Source organism: Toxotes jaculatrix, chromosome 8 (assembly GCF_017976425.1).
Source record: "Toxotes jaculatrix isolate fToxJac2 chromosome 8, fToxJac2.pri, whole genome shotgun sequence".
Lineage (NCBI taxonomy): Eukaryota > Metazoa > Chordata > Actinopteri > Toxotidae > Toxotes > Toxotes jaculatrix.
This window is the reverse complement of record NC_054401.1, coordinates 21,911,311-21,934,349: the sequence shown is the minus strand read 5'-3', so window position 1 is coordinate 21,934,349 and position 23,039 is coordinate 21,911,311. Positions and strand designations below refer to the sequence as shown.

General features: G+C 43.4%; 2 protein-coding genes across 4 annotated transcripts; both read right to left on the bottom strand.

Moving 5' to 3' along the window:
• Positions 1–104: 104 nt before the first annotated feature.
• On the bottom strand, positions 105–7,010 carry coq3 (coenzyme Q3 methyltransferase). The gene is made up of 6 exons (XM_041045141.1): positions 6,738–7,010; positions 6,513–6,650; positions 4,756–4,855; positions 2,836–3,093; positions 1,839–1,998; positions 105–1,026 (listed from the first exon to the last, which is right to left on the bottom strand). The coding sequence occupies exons 1-6, from the start codon at positions 6,929–6,931 to the stop codon at positions 839–841; spliced, it is 1,038 nt and encodes a 345-aa protein (XP_040901075.1). The 5' UTR covers positions 6,932–7,010; the 3' UTR covers positions 105–838.
• Positions 7,011–12,178: 5,168 nt separating this feature from the next.
• On the bottom strand, positions 12,179–20,063 carry pnisr (PNN-interacting serine/arginine-rich protein). Of its 3 annotated transcripts, none has more exons than XM_041043719.1 (12): positions 19,991–20,063; positions 19,342–19,450; positions 18,990–19,166; positions 17,788–18,023; positions 17,230–17,392; positions 16,364–16,554; positions 16,036–16,176; positions 15,812–15,911; positions 15,116–15,169; positions 14,463–14,657; positions 12,975–14,088; positions 12,179–12,545 (listed from the first exon to the last, which is right to left on the bottom strand). In XM_041043719.1, the coding sequence occupies exons 2-12, from the start codon at positions 19,427–19,429 to the stop codon at positions 12,512–12,514; spliced, it is 2,493 nt and encodes an 830-aa protein (XP_040899653.1). In that variant the 5' UTR covers positions 19,430–19,450; positions 19,991–20,063; the 3' UTR covers positions 12,179–12,511. The 3 variants fall into 3 exon arrangements, with proteins under 3 accessions (XP_040899653.1, XP_040899654.1, XP_040899655.1); XM_041043720.1 differs by having other exon boundaries at positions 13,018–14,088; XM_041043721.1 differs by lacking the exons at positions 12,179–12,545; positions 12,975–14,088; positions 14,463–14,657; ... (1 more) ...; positions 15,812–15,911; positions 16,036–16,176 and having other exon boundaries at positions 16,421–16,554; positions 17,852–18,023.
• Positions 20,064–23,039: the final 2,976 nt, after the last annotated feature.

The following is a 23,039-nucleotide window of genomic DNA, read 5'->3' as shown; positions in this document are numbered from 1 at the left end:
ACTCTGCAGTCATCTCTACAAAGTATAACAATACACCCTGTGTTCCTCAGTCCGTTTTATAATCTGCTGCATTGGGGGAACAATATGATTCTCAGCTCTTCCAACCTGGTTATTGGTCTCTTTAATAAAATCATGTAAGCATGACTTTTTCTCTGTCATGGGCATGATTTGTGTTATATAATTCTTGCACAGGAAACCCATTATAATCCCAGAGGAAGTGACTGTCCCCTCTCCCATGTGGACACAGCTTCTACAGGCTTTAGCATCTAAAAAGGATTTTGCATGTGCAGCCAGAATCATCATGAAATCATATTTGCTGGTAAAAGCCAGAGCCAAAGAAATCTGATTCTACGCTGTTGTGCTTTCACAACAAGATCATTTTAATAAAGGATGTGACCAATCGCAAAATATCCAAATGAAACACTAAGCTGATTCAGTACGGGACATACTGAAAATGATCAGCGTGAACAAAGTGAACTGTGCAGCTGTGTTGGTTACACAGCTCTGCTACTGAATTACATAATTAGAGGATGTACAGTCGCCTTGCACAGCTCATCAAACACTACTAAAACCATTAGTAACACTCCAGCTCATAGTAAAGCAAAAGCCGACAGAAAACCAACAACACAATGCATCCTCACTCCGAGCCCAAACCAGCAACTGCAGTACATCTCTAATTCTCTCTCAAGGCTGTTTGTCCCTTTCCTTAAATAACCACCGCCTCGTACGCTCCATCACAGCCTCTGGCCTCTGTGAAGTTAAGACTCCACACATCTGAGTTTATTTATTTAATTTTTTTTGGTTTTCCATTTTCTGACTTGTTCTCCAGACTTGTGGCTCAGCTGTGTGTAGCTCCAGTGTGGTCCTCTGGGTGGGGGCCACCTTCCTCAGATTGACCTGGCTCGGGATCATCCCTCTGTTTGACAGCGTGGAGGGCGTAGTTGATGGCAGTGCTGTTTGTCCAGCTCCAGGCTCCTGATACTGGGTTGTACAGCATTCCCTGTACAGACTGCACTGAGAAACCATCTGATAAAGAATGAAGAGATTGGAGGGATTAGAGCAACAACACAACACAGAAGACGCCAACGTTTCCTTAGTTTTTATACATATATCTTTAACAGAACATTTTCAACTCTGGTTGCTGCAATGATGTGAAATAATAATAACAGTGCAGCTAATTTCAGTGGCTGGTAACGTCACTGAACTCCAGCCTCTGAAGTTTCTAAAATTAAACTAAATTATGTAAAATACCAACATCAATGTACATTTACTTCACAGTCCATAAGTAGAAATAATGACTAGTGATATGTGGTTTATGTGAGAGGACAATTACATTTTGCTTTATTAAACTCAAATTTAGTGATTTGGACAGGACACGGAGTCCTGCCCCTTAAATGATGAAATTCTGATCTGGTGCTCTCATTAACATATTTATTCCTGATTTAACCTGCTGCTCCTGATGAGCCAATCAGTGACGGGCAATTTGTTTTTCTTCTGGGGGAAAAAAAAAAAACAATCCAACAATCAGTTTAAACTTATGGGGAGCAAACCTTTTCATTACTCCAGCTGTTATTAAAAAACACCTGTTATGGTTTGTAATCTCCCCAAAACTAAACACGTGGGTGAACATGTAAAGAAAATTATGGGTTTTTCGAAAACAAAAACAGCTTTAGACGTTCGATTTTTAAAGCAGAATGAAACAAATTTCAGAGCGAGTCAGAGTCTGACTGCAGTGTTTCCATGAGTCATTCTGATTCTTAAATACTTGTGCTGACCATTAACCCTTCTTGCTCTTTATTATTAACAAAGCAATGTGTTTTATCATGTGTGTGACTTACTGGACTCCAGGAGGCGCTCCAGCTCTACTGGGCTGATGAACTTCTCCCAGTCGTGCGTCCCGCTGGGAACGATGTGCAGCAGCTGCTCGGCTACAACAATACCCAGGGCGTATGACAGGTTGGTTTTATTAATGGTAGTGATGAAGAGTGAGCCGCCAGGCTGCACACAGAGAAAATGGACCGTTTTAGTTAATGAAATATGAAAGACGTGCTGTTTTCCTGGATTATTGCTTTAGCGGAGGTAACACATCCCTGCAAATATTTTCTACACAGGTGAGGTGCATTGCTACCTGAGTCACCAGGATATTTATAGAGTGGGATTTAGAGCTTTCAGTGGACAGAGTCCAGTACACGAGACCGGAAAGCTACACTGCCCAACCTCAAGGTTCAACCTCGGTCACGATTAACAGTTTCAAGGAAAGGAGGGAGAAGGAGGGTGGACTGGTAGAGAAAGGCGGAAGGGATGGAAAATAAAAGGTTGAGAGTGGAGTTCTTTTTCTATGAAATGAGTTGAAACAAAACAAGAATCCATACTAAAGCATCCCTGCATAAGTGCCCTGAAGCAAGATACATGTTACAGTTGTTTTTGGAAAATGAGTAAAAATGAGTGTTTTGGGCCAGAGAGAGAGAGAGAGAGAGAGAAAGCCCAGTGGTGCCTAAGCCGAATGCAGAGGCATTAAGTGAAGATTAGTTTGTCTTTTTTCCCTCTTAACACGCCGGCATACTGACCTAGGAGATTATGATCATCTGGCCTCAGTATTGATGCACAGCTTTCACTGAAGCTCGTCAAGGTTTAATGCAAACCGCACACGTAAAAACACATGCTAACCAATTCCCAGCGATGCACGACTGATGCAAACACAACAAAATCACCATATGCACATTAGCATACGCTCAGATGAACATACAGACACATACTGTATTGATGCAGAAGTATCCGACATGAGTTAACAGCTGGGAGGAAAAACACAAACACACTCATTACCAAAGGACACACCTTCAGCACGTGGCTGCAGCAGAAGGCGAACGTTTCCAGGTCGGCCAGATGTTCAACCACTTCTGACGCCACGACGGCATCAAAATGGCCTGCTCCCTGCTCCTCCTCCCCCTCAGCTGAGAGCTCCTCCAAGGTGCAGGCCTGGTAGGAGACTCTGTCACGAAGGTCCGGGTCATAGGACGCGTGTAGCTGGCCGGTGTAGATGCTGTCCTCTACTGGATCTATACCCAATACATCCGCCCCCAGCCTACCCAGGGGCTGTGAGAGGACAGGAGGAAGGGGAGGGAGTGGAGAAAGTTAAAGCAGGCCGTATTCTACATCAAACTGTTTTTAAATGTCTGACTAGTTAGAAACTTTATTGCACACATTTTGGAAAACTCTCTTTGGCTTCACCACACTGTTAAAAATAATTGACAATTGCCAAACATTCAACAAATGAACTGCATTTGGTGCACAGACTTGCTGTACACAGTTTGTTGTCTCCAGCTTTTCTGAAGGATCTCACTCACTCACAACCTGGAAAGTTTAGCTCTTTATATTTCCTTCATTTTCTTTCCTGGTTGAATTTGTGGCTTCCAACACAGTTTAACCAGCTTTATTTTACTTTTGTCTGCAATTTCACTTTATTCCTACAATTCAGGTTCCCATTCCACATGACCATGTTTAAAAATAAAACACTTTCCACCAGATTCTTATACACATTTTTAGGTTTTGCTTGATAAACTCAAAATCATTTAACTTTCTGTGTGGCTGTCTTAAAAATATACTCAGTATTGCCTGTGAAGTTAAGTTGGCCATTAACTGCAGCTCAGCAGTTCATCAGGAGTGTCTGAGTGCGTTGCTGGATAAAATGAGCTTGTTCTATTTTTTAGTGTCTTGTTTTCCATGTCATGCTGCTCACATGTGTCTTACATTGCCCCCTGGGACCAAAAAAAAAAAAATCAACAATAGCAATTTTAAAAAAGTGGTATGTTGTGATGTACCTGTATTTGGAGAAATCATCACTGACACCCCACCTTTATGGAATATTTTTGTGGTCTAATCCACAAAATAAGACCATCATTTAAACCTAAAGCACAGATATAAACACGTGACAGTGAAAATAAACAACACAACTGGTGGAGGATCATCCCTGCACAGCTAAATAATAATACTCTCACAGCTTTATGCACCATTATTCAATTAACAGCATGATGGATGCAATAAATATCATGGTTGGATGTGAACTACAGTGCCCTCTTCTGGACACAACATAGAAACACATCCCTGTGTTGAGAGCTGCACGTGTGTGCCCAGGGGCCGATCTCCATCCTCCCACAGCTGATCCCTTCTGATGGGACGACTTATAGTGACAAGACAGCCAGAGACACAACCACAGTTTAAATTGTAACAGACACTTTTTTTGGGTTTGCGTGTGTGTGTGTGTGTGTCTGAATATGACAGCCTGGGTGACGGAGCCATGTAAATAACAGGACCTGATTTTGTCTTCCCAAATCACACAACACAGCTGGTATATCCTCAGTTCAAATGAAGGCAGAGACAGGAGCTCTGTCCTCACTGCGCAGCTATCAACACTAACAAACAGATAAACAACTGTAAACGACTGACTGTCCGATCCACCACACCGTGACCAGTCACATCAAAAGGGAACGAGAACTGGGCTGACGTTTAAGTGTTTATTTGGGCGCTGGTATGTATGTGAACGGACTGGAAATATAATGCACTGAAAGCAGAATCCTATACTGAAACAGACTCCAGATATCTGGGAAAACAAGACTGAGTGTGACGTGAAAGGCAGCAATTGAAACAATTGCAACTGGACATTATGTGTAGGGGGAAAAGATATTTTTGTCTACATGTCTTTGTTCTCACTGGGTCTGCGCCTTTCTCACAAAACACACACACACAAACACACTTTACCTCTGTGAGCAGGCCTCCTCCACAGCCGACATCCAGTATTCTGAGTCCTGCCAGTGGTTTTCCAGGGTGACGTGCTCTGTGCACATTCAGCAGATTATCTCTGTAAGGGTAAACGAGGCAGGTGAAATTTCAAATTAAAACGTCTCTCAAACCCCTCACATCCTCCTCCTGCTGTCCAACACTCACCCATCATGTTACGGTCACAAGCAGTCTAATCTGAAGCGAAGATGCGTGTATTCTTAAGCATCCACAGCCAACATAATGCTGCTTAGCATACTGAGGTGCACGGCACGCTGGAGACCCAAACAATCTCCACATTTTCCTTACACCTCGGTCACAACAACCCCCGTTGTCAGCGTCATGCAGCTGACAACCACAAATTATCCTCTGGCTACATATTAAACCCTACCTTGGTGCTTTGCTCCTTCCTCCCTACCTTCCTTCCTCCCCTCACACGCTGTCTAACGGCTGTCCGCCTCAGGCATGAAACATGCAGAACAGGCTAAGATCTCGCTATCCATCATCCTCATTAAAGTTCTGCTGCAGTACAAGAGCATTCGTGCAAACAGTGAAGGAAAGAAGATTAGATGTTGGCGGACATCCACCTAACTAGGTCCTCACATCACCACTGCACACAAAGACAACGACAAAAGCTACTTAGCCACAGCCTGAGTGGACTGAGTACCCATGATAAACCATTATTAGTATTATGGAAAGAAATGCTAAAGATAAAAAATATTCCTACTTAATTAACTACTTAAATAACTAAATATTTTTTAAATAACTAAAAATAAAAAAGATCTATTTTGTGATTTCTACGTGTCATTCATTTTCCTTTGAAATCAGATTTGCCTAAAACCAAATCAAAACCAAATTTCTGATGGTAAACTATGTGAATATTATAATACTTTACAATTTCTTTCAACGTGTTTCAATGTGCCAAAAAAAAAAAATAAATAAATAAAATCAAACTAACCTTTTAAAATTTTACTTTTAAACACAAGATGTTGTTCTTAGTTGCAGATAGCAAACCACTACAGGCTTCTTACTAAGCATAAAGACCACTGTATCAATGCAACATGTGTTTACATGCAATACTCCTTATTTTGACACTACCCAGAAGAGCAGCACTGCAACATAACTGCTAATTTCTTCTTCCAAATGGCTTCATGAAGAAGATGCACGTCTTTACAACCATCATCAAGGAAACAGCAGCACCAACTACATCACAGTAAGACTGTCAGAGTCTAAAGGTAGAGCAGCAACAGTAGCAGCAGTGCTGCTACATCTCATTTAGACACACCCTCAGGGCAGAGCCGTATCAGGACATACACTGGCACTGGATCTGTCACACTGTCAGCATAAACACCCATCACCATGGCCAACAGGACCATATAGGGGGAAGGGGGGGAGCACCAATGGACTCTTGTCTGGAAGAGTAATATAATGATTATCATGCATGGCCCCAACAGCAGATCTTATCAATCAAAACAGCCGCAGCCAGCCCCCCAAAAACATTCACATACGCAGAGTAAGGGTGGCTGAAAATGTGCTGATGTGTGAAGGAATCCTGTCGCTTTCAGTTTGTCTTGCTTCCTGATGTGTTCTGGCCTCTCAAACCCCACAAGGCTGGGTCTGCTCCAGGGTATAGTTTGCCACAACTGCTCGATGCCTCTGCCAATCAATCACCACTCTGACCACTTCGCATTGCAAAAACATGGTAAATATCGAAACACATTTTCTATACAGACACACACCGTATAAAAGGCACCCTCAGGTCGTTCATGGCATGAAGAGCTGCAAATTCTCCCTGTTCATCCCACCACTTTCTGGCCAGTGACTGGAACCTCCTCAGTTCATCGGGGTCCACTGTGGTTTGGGACGTTGACCGAATACTGAAAAAAAGAAAGACAGACAGGGACACAGTCAGCATCGTGAACAAAGAGGTACTGCTGTCCTCCTGAACCCTCCTCGCTGCTCACCTGAACTGACAGGACGTGCCACGGTGCTGCATCCACGGACAGACGCTGCTCTGCAGCCTCAGTGACCGCTGTTTACACACCGCGGTCCAGCTGAACAGGCTGCGACCCGCGGCGCTCCGGACCACCCCGCAGACAGCGGTCCGTTTACGGCTGTACAGGCCCAACACGAGGCGGCCAAACCTATTAGAGTACATGACATTACACTGTTCTGTATTTAGACTGTGTAAATACGTTCGCTAACCAACGTTAGCCAATGGGACCTTAAGTGCTTCGACTTTTGCTGCTCGGGCAGAAACGAAACACATCTTTAGTTCCTACTGGTCGGACACTAAAAGTCGCTGGTACCAACTGTGGCGGAATTGCATATGTCCATGTGCTTTTATTTTGAAGGACACGTTCGGTACGCTAGAACAGGAAGTTAAGAGAGTCCTGTGGCCAGACAATAAAGGAGTTAACCAGAAAAACGCTCTTCTGTTGGCTTTTATGGTAAATAACACGACATGGTGTCAGAAGTGGGATATCAGTAGGAAGCAGAGGAAAGGCAGCGGGAGAGTAAAGGTTTTTGCAAATTTACATCGAAAAAGAAAAGAAAATGACGACCGACGGTGGCGACGCGAGTGCTCCCATCGTACAGGCTCCCCAGCTTGCAGCCGACCCTGCTACTCCACCGCCATGTGCAACGTTCACGATTCAACCACCAGAAGCATTCGACTTTGCAAAACCCCAAGATTGGGAAAGATGGATCAGGCGGTTTGAAAGATTCAGACTAGCAAGCAACCTGCATCTTAGCTCACAAGCTAACCAGGTAAACACGTTAATCTACTGCATGGGGGATGAAGCAGATGATATCCTACGGGGCCAAGCTTTATCCGACGCACAGAGACAACAGTATGGAGCAGTAAAAGACGCTTTTGAAACATATTTCGTGCCTAGGAAAAATGTAATATACGAAAGAGCAAGATTCAACCAAAGAGTACAACAGACTAATGAGACAGTGGACTCCTTCATCACTGCTTTGCATACCTTAGCTGAAAACTGTAGCTATGGTGCACTTCACGACGAGTTAATAAGAGACCGCCTTGTAGTGGGACTCAGAGACACAAGTCTAGCAGAGAGGATGCAGCTAGACAGAAACTTGACCTTGGAAAAGGCAGTGAACATGGCACGGCAGTCGGAAGTGATCAAAAGACAGCAAACAGATCTCAGGGGTGAAGCAAAAGGAGAAATTGATGCAGTGATGGCAAAGCACAAGAAACAAAGGCAACCCACACCTAAGACATCATTTCAGCATAAAAACATGACAACAAAGTCAAAAACACCAACCGATCGCCAGCTGTGCTACAGGTGTGGAAAAGCCCCTGCACATGGAAAATGGCAGTGCCCAGCTAAAGAGGTGACATGCCACACATGTGGAAAAAAGGGACATTACAGTAAAGTCTGCAAGTCAGCCAAAGCAGTACATGCAGTGGAAACCAGTACAGATAGCAAGGATACACCCTTGTTCCTGGGCTCAGTGGACGCAGGCACAGACCCCTGGTACACAGATTTAACTATCAGAAGCCACAAAGTGAGGTTCAAGATAGACACAGGAGCTGATGTTTCAGCCATTCCAGCCCAGACATACTACTCCATCGCTGATAGAGACTCCCCTCTAATGGAAACAGACAGACCACTTTTTGGCCCAGGTGGCACACCACTCTCTGTCATAGGCAAATACACAGAGTCACTATGCAAGGGAGAGCAGGTGATTCAAGAGGATGTGTATGTGATAAAAGACCTAAATATAGCTTTGTTAAGCAGGCCAGCTAGCGTGAAGCTTAACCTTGTCTCCAGACTAGATAGCATAGACAAGAAAGTGATGGCAGAATCCTATCCAAAACTTTGTCATGGCTTGGGGATGTTGCAACAGCCATACACAATTAAGCTTAAGCCAGATGCCATTCCCTTTTCCCTTACGACACCAAGACGTGTCCCTATTCCTTTACTCAGTAAAGTTAAGGAGGAGCTAGAGAGAATGCAGAGTCTGGGAGTCATCTCAAGTGTGGAAGAGCCAACAGAATGGTGCTCAGGGATGGTTCCAGTGCCCTCAAAAAATGGCTCAGTGCGCATCTGTGTAGACCTCACCCGCCTTAATGAAGCAGTCTGCAGAGAGAAATATATCCTACCTTCTGTAGAGCAGACGCTCGGATCGCTTGCAGGAGCTCAACTCTTCAGCAAATTAGATGCCAATAGAGGGTTTTGGCAAATTCCATTGTCCCCAGAGTCAGCACGGTACACAACGTTCATAACTCCCTTTGGACGTTTTTATTTTAACAGATTGCCCTTCGGCATAGCTTCTGCTCCAGAACATTTCCAGCGCAGGATGTCCTTGATCCTCGACAGGCTGCAGGGAGTAGTCTGCCACATGGATGATGTTCTTGTGTGGGGAAAAGATCAAGAGGAGCATGACCAGAGGCTTCATGCAGTGCTGCACAAGCTCCAGGAAACCGGCATCACGCTTAATATGGAGAAGTGTGAGCTGAGCAGAGACAAAGTCAAGTTCCTTGGCCACATCCTGTCTGCTGAGGGTGTGCAGCCAGACCCAGACAAGACAAAAGCTGTAAGAGACATGAAAGAGCCTTCTAATGTAGGTGAAGTCCGCAGCTTCCTTGGAATGGTCAACCAGCTGGGGAAATTTATCCCAGGACTGGCAGAGAAAGACAAACCACTGAGAGACCTTCTCTCCAAGAAAAATCAGTGGATCTGGAGCTGTGCACAACAAAATGCATTTGTTCAGCTAAAAAACGATCTCACCTCACCTCCAGTGCTGACACTCTACGACCCCAACAAAGAGCTGAAACTGTCAGCGGATGCATCTTCATATGGACTAGGTGCTGTCCTTCTGCAAAAAGAGGGAGAACAGTGGAGGCCCGTTGCATACGCCTCACGTTCAATGACAGAGACTGAACAGAGGTATGCTCAGGTGGAAAAAGAGGCGTTAGGATTAACATGGGGATGTGAAAGATTCAGAGACTTCCTTATTGGGAGACATTTTGTCCTAGAGACAGATCATAAGCCACTTGTTAGCCTGCTAGGTCACCAGACACTAACAGAGCTCCCTCCTAGAATCCAGAGATTTAGACTTAGGCTGATGAGGTACAGTTACTCTATCGCGCACACACCTGGCAAAGAGCTACATACAGCAGACACTCTCTCACGGGCACCTGTCACCACTAGGTCAAACTTTAAGAGGACAGACAAAGATCTCATGGAAGAGACAAACATCTATGTTGATGAGGTAATCCACAACATGCCAGCCAGCTCAACGTACATCGCAAAGCTGAGGGATCAGTTGAAAGAAGACAGTGTTTGCTCATCAGTTATGTCATTTTGTCAGAAAGGTTGGCCAGACTACAGTAAACTCACAGGTCCAGTGAAAAGATACTGGTCAGAAAGAGCTGTACTTACTGTACATGATGGACTGTTACTTAAAGGCTCCAGGCTTGTCATTCCCACAGCGATGCGCAGCTCTGTCCTACAGGCCCTTCATGAGGGACATCAAGGGATGACCAGATGCAGAGAACGGGCTAAAGACACAGTGTGGTGGCCTGGCCTAAGCAGCCAACTGAAGGAACTAGTGACAAACTGCACCACTTGCATCAGAGAACGCACTAATCCTGTGGAGCCGCTGTTGCCCAGTGAGCTCCCAGAAAGGCCGTGGCAAAAGGTGGGAGCAGACCTATTCACATTAAATAATTGCAATTATCTGCTTGTAGTAGATTATTACTCAAGATTTGTGGAGATTGCTAAACTAACACCAACACGTTCAGAGGATGTGATTGTACACTTGAAGTCCATTTTTTCTAGACACGGCATCCCAGAACTGTTTTACAGTGACAATGGCCCACAGTTTTCCAGCCAACAGTTCACAGACTTTTCAGCGGCCTACGGATTCAAACATGTCACGAGCAGCCCAAGATTTGCTCAAAGCAATGGGGAAGCAGAACGACAGGTACAGACAGTGAAAAGACTGCTAAAGAAAACTCAAGATCCATATCTCGCTCTGTTGGCATATAGAGCTACGCCATTGTGTAATGGCTACAGTCCTGCTCAACTGCTAATGGGACGCAGGCTTCGTACACCAGTGCCCCAGCACCCCTTTCTACTCAGCCCAGAGCTCCCAGACAGAGAAACGGTTGCTGAGAAAGACAGAGAAAGGAAGATAAAAGACACAAGAGTATTCAACTTGAGACACAGAGTGAAGAATCTGCGTCACCTCACGCCAGGACAGCCAGTCTGGATTACCGACACCAAGACTCAAGGCACGGTGGTCTCAGCCCACTCCACACCCCGCTCATATGTAGTGGACAGTCCTACAGGCACCATTAGGCGCAACAGGCATCATCTTGTTCCCATGCCAGAGACTGTTCCTGAGAGTCGGACACCCTGCACACCTACTCCGCCAGTTGAGACTGATCAAAACACACCGGGTCACCTTCAGTCCCCACACCAGACTCAAAAGATATGTGCACCCGTCCCTACCAGAACTAGGTTTGGCAGAGTGGTGATAAAACCTCAGAGACTGGACTTGTAAAAAAAAAAAAAAAAAAAAAAAGAATTGGGGGAGGTTGGATAAGTGGGTGAAATGGAGAAAAGTTTGTTCTGAAGGATGTTTTGAGTTCAACTAATGAAGGCATAAGAGTTTGAGAGAGTTTATTATAGTTGGATAAAACCGGTATGGCTTCAAATGCTTTTTTTCTTCTTCTAAAAGGAAAAGGGGAGATGTGGCGGAATTGCATATGTCCATGTGCTTTTATTTTGAAGGACACGTTCGGTACGCTAGAACAGGAAGTTAAGAGAGTCCTGTGGCCAGACAATAAAGGAGTTAACCAGAAAAACGCTCTTCTGTTGGCTTTTATGGTAAATAACACGACACCAACAGGAACGAAATCGCGAATCACTGAAGAAAAAAAAAATTATATATGGCGATTTTATTGTGTAATACATTTCAACTGATTATTTTAATCTTAGGTTGTATCATAGACCATGATAAATGTCATCTTCACGTACAGGCATTGTTGCTACTGGTTTCCTGTAACAAGTTATCCTCCCTTCAGGTTCATGATCATCCTCAGAGAGTTCAGGTCACTTTCACCAGATCTGTGTGACAACGACCTCTGTCTGAGGAGCCTAAAGGTCAGAACCACACATCCTACGACTATATCTGAAAACCCTTCAGCTGCACTGATGTGAAGATGCAATGTTCAGACATGTAGTCCCTATGACCTTGAAGTATTTTCTTTCTTAATCACGTGGTAAATACCCAGAACTATGAACCATTAAGAGGACACACAGCAGCAGCAGCAGATCCTGTGTTGACTTACAAAACTAATATTATAAATCCGAATGAAGAGGTAAGAAACATGGTTTCCTGTTAAGATGAAAGACACGGTAAGGCAAAACAAGGAACAAACTGTTTTATTGGACATTTTACAATAATATTTGAGGGGAAAAAAAAAAGTTAATCCTGTTACGATTTAAAATGATACAACTTGGGTTTTTAGTGTCCACCGAATCTTATTAAGTTTTGCATAATAATAACAAGTGAAAACTCCTACCATTCAAAATGTCTTGTTCTTCAGTCACACTTTAAAAATAACAACATATTTACAAAGATGAAAGAAATGTATGAGAGGGGGTTCACCTACACAACTGCCTCTATAATGAGACAAGCCTGTTCAACTCATGGAATTTAAAATGGTAAAGTGCACAGATCAGGAGGTTAACTGTGCTCCTCAGCGTCTGCTACGACGGGAGGGGGATGCTGACCTGTAAGAGAGGCGTGGACACAACATTAATCCTGCATCAAGTACACTTACCCACACAGACTATACAATACAATACACACATGCACAAATACCCCCTCCCACCAGACATACTGCCAGAGCGTGAAATACTATATATAATCTCCATCTCCATAAAAATTGTTCTGCAGATTCTAAAGAAGCATGGTTAATTTGCATTTGATAGATAAAACCCTCATTATGCACTAAAACTCTTTACTACATCTGACTTGACTTCACACGGTTAAAGCAGATGTGACTGCAGTTGACAATTTTTCAAAATACTCGGGCAACAATTTTCATAATTTTCCTTCAGTTATTGAAAGTATATTGATAAAAGGAATCCAGAGAAATCACATTGAGACATACAATGAGAACATACAGTAGGAAAGAAAGAGAAAAAAACGAATACTACCTTGATCGTGACTTAGACTTGTGTTTGCGGCTTGCCTTCTTACCAGACTTGTGAGATTTTTCCGTCGACCTTGAGCGACTACGTTTGGATTTCTTAGATTTCTTTTCCTTGCTAACTTCAGGGGTAGGGGATCTACTTGAGTCCGAGTCTGAGCGCCTCTTGCTAGCTTTGGCGGAGCCCTTCTTGCTGGCTTTGTTATCCTGCCGGGAGTGCTTGTCACTCTGAGAGTCCATGCATGAGTCGCTCTCTTTCCTTTTCTTTGTTTTGCCGTTCTCCTCTGTTACTATAGAGCTTCCTTTCTCCTTCTCCTTTTCTTTCTCTTTGGCCTTTGGTTTGTCTTTCTTTTTATCAGACTCCTTCTCCCTATCCTTGTCCTTATCCTTCTTTTTCTTATCTTTCTCATAGCTACGACTCCTGTCTCTCCTCCTCTCTCTGTCTTTGCTGGAGGCCTTCTGCTTGTGTTTGCTGCTACGACTATGACTGCTGTCCCTGCGCTCTCGGCTCCTCTTCCTGTCCTTATCCCTGTCTTTCTCCTTTTCTCTGTCTCTGCTGCGACTGCGGCTGTCTCTGGCCCTGGCTCTGCCCCTATCTCTGGATCTGGACCTACTCCTGCGACTCCTGCGCTCCCTGGAATCACTGCGGTCTTTCTTGTGACGGCCTGATCTGTCAGCGCTGCTCCTCCTCCTGTCCCTGCCCTTCTCGCTGCGATCACTGCGATGCCTGTGGGAGCTGTGGCTGCGGCTGCGGCGGCGCGCCTTGTGAGACGAAGAGCGACTACGCCTCCTTTTCCTTCGTGGGGAGGAGGATCGAGAGGAACTACGGGAAGATACTGAAGAAGAGGAGGAGGATGAAGAGCGACTGCTGCTGCGGCTGGAGGTGGAGGGGGAGCTGCTGCTGTGACCATTGGCCGGGGAATCACTGCCACCTCGCCCTGATCGCTCCTTCCCTTTACCCGAGTGTTTGCTTTCGCTACCCTCCTTTTCACTACGGGACCTACGCCTCTCTACCAAGGGCTCCGCCTCCCTCTCTTTTACTTCCTGTTTGTGTGAATTCTCTGCCTTTCCCTCATCATATTCCCCCTTTTCTCTGCTCAATCTCTCCTTCGCCAACTCTTCTGTGGAAACAAATAGCAAAGGGCACAGGTTAAAAATAAACCAGGAAACGTCAGACACTGTTATGATTTTAAACATTCTGTAAATCCCACATTCATTCTGATTGTAATTTTAAGTGACGTTAAAGATGAGATCAAGTCGGCAGTTTGGACCTTTTAACTTTAACTACTCGTCACAACTTAATTCCAGACAAGTCTGAACATCTTCCTTTGTTGCTGGATTATTATAACAAATTCAACAGACACAGAGAAAGCCAATTAACTATGATAAGTGAAAAATAAGTGAAAATAATAATAAATTCACCCCAGATTCAAACATTTTGAGGCATTAGAGTGAGGCTATGTGGTGTGTTCCTAGTGTAAACATCTTGTCTTACCACGTGCAAGCAGTGCCTCTTGTGCTTGTTTTTCTTGCATCTGCTGCATTTCCCGTTCTTTGCGGCGGAAGGCATCCTGCTTCTCCCGGATGCGGTGGCGTAACTCCTCCTCATCTGTGTCGGAGGATTCTGACCCTCGCACGCTGCGTTCATCCTCATCCTCACTCTCATCTGAACCATAGTCACCAAGCCCGCCTGCCATAACAGAGCCCCCAGGTTGTTGAGTGTTGGATCCTTCCACCAAGATCCATTCTCACAATCAGGTTCGCACTTCTGAAACCACTCAATCCCAACCCCAGGTCCCTTCCAATCCCACAGAAAGGCACTTTATCCTGTATGATTTTATATTTCACACTAACAACCCCCTTAAAAACAAACTAGTACACACATATGGCCCTTAAGAAATAATATTAATATAAATACTGTATATCTGAGCGCATGCTTCTAACATCAAAGTGCAAAACTATACCCCAAGTCAATCAGCAGGATGACACTTCAGTTCTTAATGAGTCTTTAAAAAAATCTGGACGCATTTGGATGTTTTATCTTTTGTTAACAGCTTTTCTCATGTACCTTCTAACACCGCGCCATGACTTAAAAACTAAAAATAATCTCCTTCCCTCCCCCCCGGTGACAGAAAAAGGGATACTCACTGAGACCAGTCAGAGAAGCCAGTGCACTTGACTGTGCCAGCTGTTTTGCAGGAGCTTTGATTCACATCAACAACAGGAACAACATGTTAAAACACATACTGCCATTTTCTCAAAGGCAAGAGAGTCGCTAGAGAAGGGGGTCACAGATAAAGCACTATTCACAAGAGCTGCCGTTGGTAACAAGAGAAAAAGAAAACAAATAAAAATAAAAACAAAACAAAGAAATGGAGAAAAGAGAGAGGGTTAACAAACAAACTTCTGTCACACAATCCAAGTCAAACAGTCGGACTGGAGGGAAAGAACCAATCTGTACTAATGCACAGTCTCTTTCAATGGAGGAAGTCACTTGTATATATATATATTTCAGTGTGGTTGCTGGTCAGAGTCAATGCTGAGACTTTACTCAGTCATACAGTCTTTCAGCAGGACCTTCAATACCACGATGAACTCGTTTTCAAATACAGTTTGTGAGAAACACTGCTCTGCTCTCTCTCCTGCTGATGCATTAGCAGAGAATGGTTGAAAATGCATATCAGACATACTCCCATGTTTGCTGCTCAATCACCCCAGTTTACGGGGCACAGTTAAGTCTAATTTAAAGAGATTATTATGCACAAAATGGATTCTCTTCAGCATCAAACAATGTCTTGGTGACAAGCATAGATGATACATAAAGTGGAAAAGACAAAATCAGACCTCGAGTGGCTTTTCGGTGAGTCTCCTTGGCCACGTGCAGGATCTCTTCATTCGTCACCTCGAGAAGGATCTCTGTCAGAAGTGTTTTGGTGATGATCATCTTAAAATAAAGGAAAAAAAAACAACAACACAGGAATATTATTTTCAATAAACCTTTTCAAAAAATAGATCAACAACAAAAATGTACATGCAAAGTAAAAAGTTATCTGAATGGCCAAACTGACCAGCTGAAATTCCTTTTCCTCCTCGGTCATTTCAGGTTCGCTGTCCTCTGCGGGAGGGGATGGGCTCCGGCCAGAAAATTCCTTCTTCATGGACGGCTTTTCTTCATCGTCATTGTCATCATTCCCCTCATCGTCACTGTCCTGATACAGACAGAAGACCGGGTTTCAGTCAAGCAGCAAAGCAAACATCATTTGTAAAGGCTATCATTGCCACAGTTCTGATACGTGTGCTCATGACTCCTTTCAACACTAACACAACACACACTGAGTGTGGACTGATTTTCTAAGGAAACTATTGTGAGGTCAAGGCCACAAATGGGTTGCTTACAAATTTGCTCTTGCGGGGCACACGTGGCCCATCTCCCTCCTTGTCTGCTTCGTGCTCTTTGCCATCATCTTTTGCCATTTCTGCACGCTCCTTCTCCATTCGCTCTCGCTCCAGCTTCTTCTGCTTCTCTCTGTCCATCTTTTCAAGGCCCTCACGGATCCAAGCAGGTAGTGTGCGTCTTTTTACAGCATCTGAGGATGAAAGTCAAAAGTAAAAAGGAGTTATTCACTCATTGTTACTCATTGCAACCCTTTTTGAGCTTTTACACTCATGTTTATAATAGTGTGTAAAATCACCCGTGTACTGGTTCACCATAAAATAGTATATGGTGTACATTATATAATTATATAAGTTGCAATTAACAGTTATATTACTGAACAGTTAAGCTGACAATAGTTTTCTTGGTTATTTTATTACAGAAAATTGCTCATTAGAGTTTCCTGACGTGTAACATGATGTCATGAGATTGCTTATGTTGTCCAAAGATTTTCAATGTAATATCACACAAGAAAAAGAAAAGCAGCAAATCTTTGGGAAAAGAGCAACAGGAAAGAGGGACCATGGTAATGTTTTGCCTTTTTGACTAAAAATTAAGAATAAATAAACAATTAATCTACCAACAAAATAGTTTCCATTAATTTTGTGCAAATTTATAAATTAATTGGTTAATCAATTACTTGCTTTAGCTCTAATGTTATAACAGTACAATCATTTGAAAGTGATTCACAGCATTCTGACTTAATAGCTGCTGGCAGCAGAGAGAATATTTTCCTACTTAGTCAATAAAATTTGGAGCATTATTTTATGTTGCACAAAACATGAATGAAATAAAATGAATGCTGCCTGCTGAGTGAAAACATACACACCTAGGGGTGCTGGGGCCTCCTGTTTGACAGGAAGCTGGATGGGGGATCTGGGCCGGTCTCTGAACCCGGGTGGTCTGGTATCTCGTCTGTTCTGAGGAGGACCCTGCCAGTATGGCGAGTGGAAGCCCGCGGGTGTGGGGGCGAAGGATGAAGCAGCTCCATGCTGTGGAGAGAAAGCACAAACTGAAAATTAAAGGACGTTTCAAGCACAGAAGGTTCTGTTACTGCCACCATGTGGCTTTCACTGGGCCGTTGTTGTCTTTCCCCAGATTATTTTAGCTGACATTCATCCATCATTCTTAACTGTGCTGTGAGAAAGTCTGTTTGCTTTAAAAAAGAAAAAAAAAAGAACAAAATCAACAAGTAAAATGAAACCAAACCATGCTGGATCTCCAACAAGCCAACACTTTCCTCTGCACCGCATCAAGAAAGCAATGACTGATACACCTAGATGCAGGGACCCGGCACAGTGTTTACGGATTGCTCCTTCCTTGTGTTACTTGGCTTTCACACTAAAACCCAAACGCTTCAAGAGTTTCTACTGTGGCATCTGCATACCTGATAATCAAACTGGTTCATGGCCATGGGGGCCATGGCGTAGCTGTCGGGCTGTGCCCCATACCCATGGCTGTTCTGGGGGTAAACCCCGTGGTGGGCTTCAGAGTTGAACTCCACGCTGTCCTGGCTGTTGCTGTCCTCGCTGGGGTTCACCACATCCATCGGTCCTGACCCCGGGGGGATCCAGGCCTGGTCAGGGGGTGGAGGAGGAGGGGGCTGTCCGTGCATTCCCCATTCTGTTGCACACGTACGGAAATTAAAGAGTTGTTAAAAGCCAGTGCAATATGAATATCTTCATCTAACCACAAAGTGAATTTCTGCGTTATGACATGACAACGTATGCCCAGACCAACTCAGATTTGAGAGATTTTATATTTAAACTTCAAATCATGTCTAAAATTCTGATTATGGTTTTTATTTGAGTCATTCAATGTTGATTCTTAAAATTCCGAGATTTATCTTTGCATTTATGCTTTTCTTAGTTAACATGTACATCCATGCTAAATGTTATTGTCTATGCAGAGGTTACTTGTTACAAGTGGTTCGGTTAGGGCCACATGATGTGTTAAAAGTCTGCTTTGTGAAAATTGAGTTATTGCAATGTGCACAAAATTATTTTAAATGAAAAAACATGTAGATGATAGCTGGCTATGTTAGCCGCTTTGAGTCATGACATTCCCGTGAACTTTGACGTAAGTAATTACCGTTGGACCTGGCATAGTTTACAGGGCTGTTGTGACTCAGGATGGTTAGCTGTCTACCTCGTAGCAAATCCAGTTTATTTTTTCACTGTTTTTTTTTTTTTTTTTTTTTTACAAAAAGTTTTATAACCCAGGAAATTACTTTACAACTTAGTCTGTGATGTTCACTTTACATAATCTTATATTCAAGAAAACAACAGTCTTGCTCACTTGTTGTCAGTAGAAGAAACTCAAGTTTCCAGGATAAACTCTGAGAAGCACTTTATACAACATTACTCTTATGTAACTGAACCATCAAGCATCAAACTGAAACAAAACAAAGGGTCACGAATCAGACATATACAGTACCACCACTAAGTTAAAATAAATAAAAAAAAATGCTAGTGTACCAGATAACATATATTGTGACAACACCCTAAAACTTGTAAAACAAAAGATAAGAAAAAAGTAAGTGAGGAACAGGGAAACAACTTTCTTCAGCTCTAGTGCATAACTGTGTACCTGGCTGCCACATTCTGCCAAATGCTGGGTCACCCTGGAAGGCACCATGGTTGCTCTGTCCGACAGGTTCAAGGCCCGGGATATCCTGGCCATTGGGTTGAATGGCCTGCTGCTCTGCTCCTGTCGACTCTTTCTGGGCTATCCATGCCTGTGCCAGAGCAGCCCAGTCCACTTGACCTGCACAAAGCCAAAAAATAAAACTAAACATACACACTTGAACATATACCCATACAAAACGTGCTACTGATCTAATTAAAGTCTGATTATCAAGGCTGTTTGAGATATGCAAAGAAGACCTGCAGATTTATTTTGGAGAAAAATGCTTTCATGTGCATGTGCATCACTCACTGACCTGGATCTTGCTGGTGCTGGAAAGACTGCATCCACTGCTGCTGGCTCAGAGGCCACTGCGGCCAGGGTTGTCCTCCCTGGTCCCACATCACTCTCCTCTGGATTTACACCTGAAATATCCAGGCCAGCTACACTTAGATTTTAATTTGAGCACTTAGCATCTCTTCTGCTGACACGACAAGTGCAATTTATGAACTGTAACATTACACTAACATTACACATCTAGTCTAATGGGCAGGTAAAAAAAAGTCAGCGTTAGCTTCGGTAATAGTGCTAACGCTACCTCAAGCTGACCGGCTAGCTGTGTGTTAGCGAGTCCAGTTAGATAGAGACCATTCCCACTGTTAAGGATGGAAAATGACGCTGTGAAATGTTGAAAATCTACTGACTCGTGATTTTCAAATGAAATTCAGGGCCGGTGAAATCCCAACCTCTTCTGCTTCTGGTCATACGTTTGTGAACGAAGGAAGCTCACCCAAGCTAACGTGAGCTAACGTTAGCTATGATAGAAAAGAACACCAACACATAGCAGCACCATTTTCTTACCTGGTGAACAAATATGCCTTTACATTTAAATTTCATTCAGTGTTAATGGGAGAGCATGAAGGAAACTTATATCAGCATTGTGCTTTCACTAACATTACCCCCACCTTTTCAAGACAGTTTCTCTCCAGCGCTGCGGATTCAAATCAAAATGGCTACCCTGGTGAGGTGCTCGAAGGAAGTGTTAACCAAGGCACTGCTGCTGCCTTCAGAGACTGCCGGGAATATTGTAACTTTATGTATTGTAATGAGTTCGTGACGCTGCCTGTATTCTAAAACAAACGGGCGACTAGTTTAAAGTTCTAGAAATTGAAAGATGAAGAGGTTCTCCATCTGGTCTCTGATTCTGCATGTAGTGTAGTTTTGAGTCTAAAATGTGTAAATTAGTCACTAACACATTTACAAAATCTACTATCTACTGTAAAAGCATATGTAGCCTCAAGAGTAGCCTGTAGCCTACAACCACCTCCACACTGGTTAGATAAGGTGGTTTCTCCTAAAACCAGTGGGTTTTACTTTTCCCTAAGCCTTCTTCATTTAGAAGTAAGAATTTACGAACAGCACGTAAAGGTATCATGGACACCGCGAGAGTTCCAGGCACTGACGAGATTGGTGATAATGAGCACAGTGAAGCTGAGCCATCTAAAAGAAGTGTTTTACAGTCAGTCAGGTGATTGGTGTAATTAAAATCTAAAATGATGCTGTCAGTAAAAAAATGCATGACTGTCTGCTTGTACCCGTCTGATACATATAAACCAGGGTTTGGCCTTTTTACAAACAAACAGATACATGCAAGAAAATAAGCACTTATTCCTCTCCTAAGCTCTTACCAAAGAGTAACGTACTGGGTTGTTAACAAAGTTAAACGCTATTTGAGTGGCACTGACATGATGAGGTCCTTAAGATAGACCCTGCTTTATTACTTCATAATGAGGGCCTGTGACGTAGAGGGTCCCTGTGTCAAAATCTAGTCAGAGGATCGTTGTTATTTCCACTGACATATGATTTCAAAATAAATCAAAAATTTGTGGTTGACCAGGTAACCACCAGGAGCTGTTTGAAGTACTGTCAACAATGCACAGTAGACTGGATACGGGGAGGGATGCGGGTCTTATAAGGCATTTTAATCTGAGTACTTACAGAAAGTAGATTTATCTTGCCTGGCCTGAAAAACAGAAAGAACAGCATATATTCACATTTGAGTGGAGAAATTTTTGCACTTTTGCTTAAAAATGTGCTAAACGATTATCAAAATACATCCTGATTGTTAATTAACTAATCAGTTAATCAAGCAAATGTTTCAGCTCTCATTTGATCCAGTATGAAAGGCCTGATATTGTGATGTCATCTTTTATATCAAATACATTATATGCATGTAGTAATGCTCCTGCTGCCACTACTACTACTACTACTACTCAGAGAGCATCCAGAGGAAGCAGGAAAACCCACCGGGCTCTGCAGATCTGCTGGCACATCAGCTCTTGTAAACTCTCCTTGCAGTTCAGTAAAATGGCTGTTGGAGTCACAAAAGCAGTTCAGAACTGGGTCTCCACTGCTCTGTCCTCCAATCTCCCTCTGGGACAACATGGTCCTGTCTATCCAAGACATCCTGGTGAAGACGCTCAACTGCTTTGCAGCAGTGGTGCTGAGCACCATAAGAGATCTGTGAGCTGTTTCAGGCTCAGTCACAGACAAAAGTGTTTCCAAATCTGAACACCAAGAAAAGTTTGCACCCAGCCAGCAGAGATGGTTGATGGTGCAAAGACAAAAAACAGTCCTGGAGGAGGACAGAGAACCAATCAGAGAAACAGACTCTTGCTGTCATTGCTCCTCTACCCACACTGCCATCAGCCAGCGGACAACACTCAGCCCAGAACCAGACTCTGCTTTTGAAACCAAGACCAAAACATTATAGAGAGAAGCCCAAGCAAGCACAACAGGAAGAAAATCCTCAGACAGAACCAGGCTCAGGGTGGGCGGCCATCTGCCTCGACCGACAGGTCAAAATGGGGGGGGGTTTACCACTTTTCAAAGCCAGACCGACGTGTGTGATTTAAACAAAAAGGCTGTGGTAAAATATGGAGCCTCTTCTTAGCTTGTAACTACAGTGTTAGGTGGAGAGCCTCGTGTGGTTGTTTTCCTAAAACATGTCTGAAATACACATACTATGTCATAATGTAGGGTTATTTGCAGGTGTTGTTCAGTTCTCTGTCATGTACCATGTTGGTGTTAGATTGTATTGTTGATGTGTATGCACTGTGAAGAGCACAGCCTAAGGCATGTGCCGTCTAAGTCTGTAGATGTTTACATGAGGAAAAAATGTGTTTACTGTGTTGTGTGTTAATGCATATATGTGGTTTTGGTGTCAGGGTAGGTGAGACTGACAGTGACAGGGGCTCGCATGGTGAGAGCAGCAAAATTTAACCTCCACTGCTGGTAGATGAGCATTACAGCACCACCTTATTAGTTTCTTACAACTGTCTCACACAAGGGGGGAGGGTGCTTTTCATTAACTGAGATTAAATCACATCTGATGCTTCAACAGCATGTCCTACAGCAAAAAGTCAACCCTCCAGTGGACAAATACATTTCAGAAAAGATTTGATCTTTTTGTTGGTGGCGGCTTGACAACCTGCTTTTAATGTTCCAGCAGCATGACTCGGATGTCACAGCGTGTGGGAACAAGAGGACGCGCAAGGCGATGTTTTTAGACGTTGCCCTTTTCCTGATTCCACACCCACCTCCTCTTCACCAGCTCGCGACATGTTCTGAAGCAGTGCTGCTCTGCACCCGTCAGGGCTGATCACTGGCAAAGACAAGCTGAATATGGCACCCCGGGATCTGCAATGACAGCCGAGAGCAACGGTGGACAACGTCTTGCTTAGAATAAAAACAGGATCACATCAATTCCAAAGCACAAAACACAAAATCCATTGTGATCGCTCGTCTACAAGTGAAGTTGCAGAAGAGAGGATAAAACAGTAAGACGGACGAGTCCTGTAAAATATTCAGTCCATAAATTAGATTTATTTTGATACAGTATGTAGTTATACTCATTCCAAATGCTTATTTTTTTTTCAAAACAGAAATTAAATTCGATATTTTGGCCTGAAGCACCATGATTTTGTATTATTACTAGTATGTACAATTACATAT

Bases quoted from the DNA above. Each gene is read 5' to 3' on its own strand.
- coq3 (XM_041045141.1), bottom strand. From the start codon at position 6,931: ATGTACTCTAATAGGTTTGGCCGCCTCGTGTTGGGCCTGTACAGCCGT. The intron at 1,999-2,835 runs GTGTGTCCTTTG...CTCTGTGTGCAG, and splicing joins GCTGCAGCCACGTGCTGAAG to CCTGGCGGCTCACTCTTCAT. The intron at 1,027-1,838 runs GTAAGTCACACA...ATTCTTTATCAG, and splicing joins GGAGCGCCTCCTGGAGTCCA to ATGGTTTCTCAGTGCAGTCT.
- pnisr (XM_041043719.1), bottom strand. From the start codon at position 19,429: ATGTGGGACCAGGGAGGACAACCCTGGCCGCAGTGGCCTCTGAGCCAG. The intron at 17,393-17,787 runs GTATGCAGATGC...TTCTCTCCACAG, and splicing joins TGAACCAGTTTGATTATCAG to CATGGAGCTGCTTCATCCTT. The intron at 15,170-15,811 runs GTCTGATTTTGT...TGTGAATCAAAG, and splicing joins TCACCGAAAAGCCACTCGAG to CTCCTGCAAAACAGCTGGCA.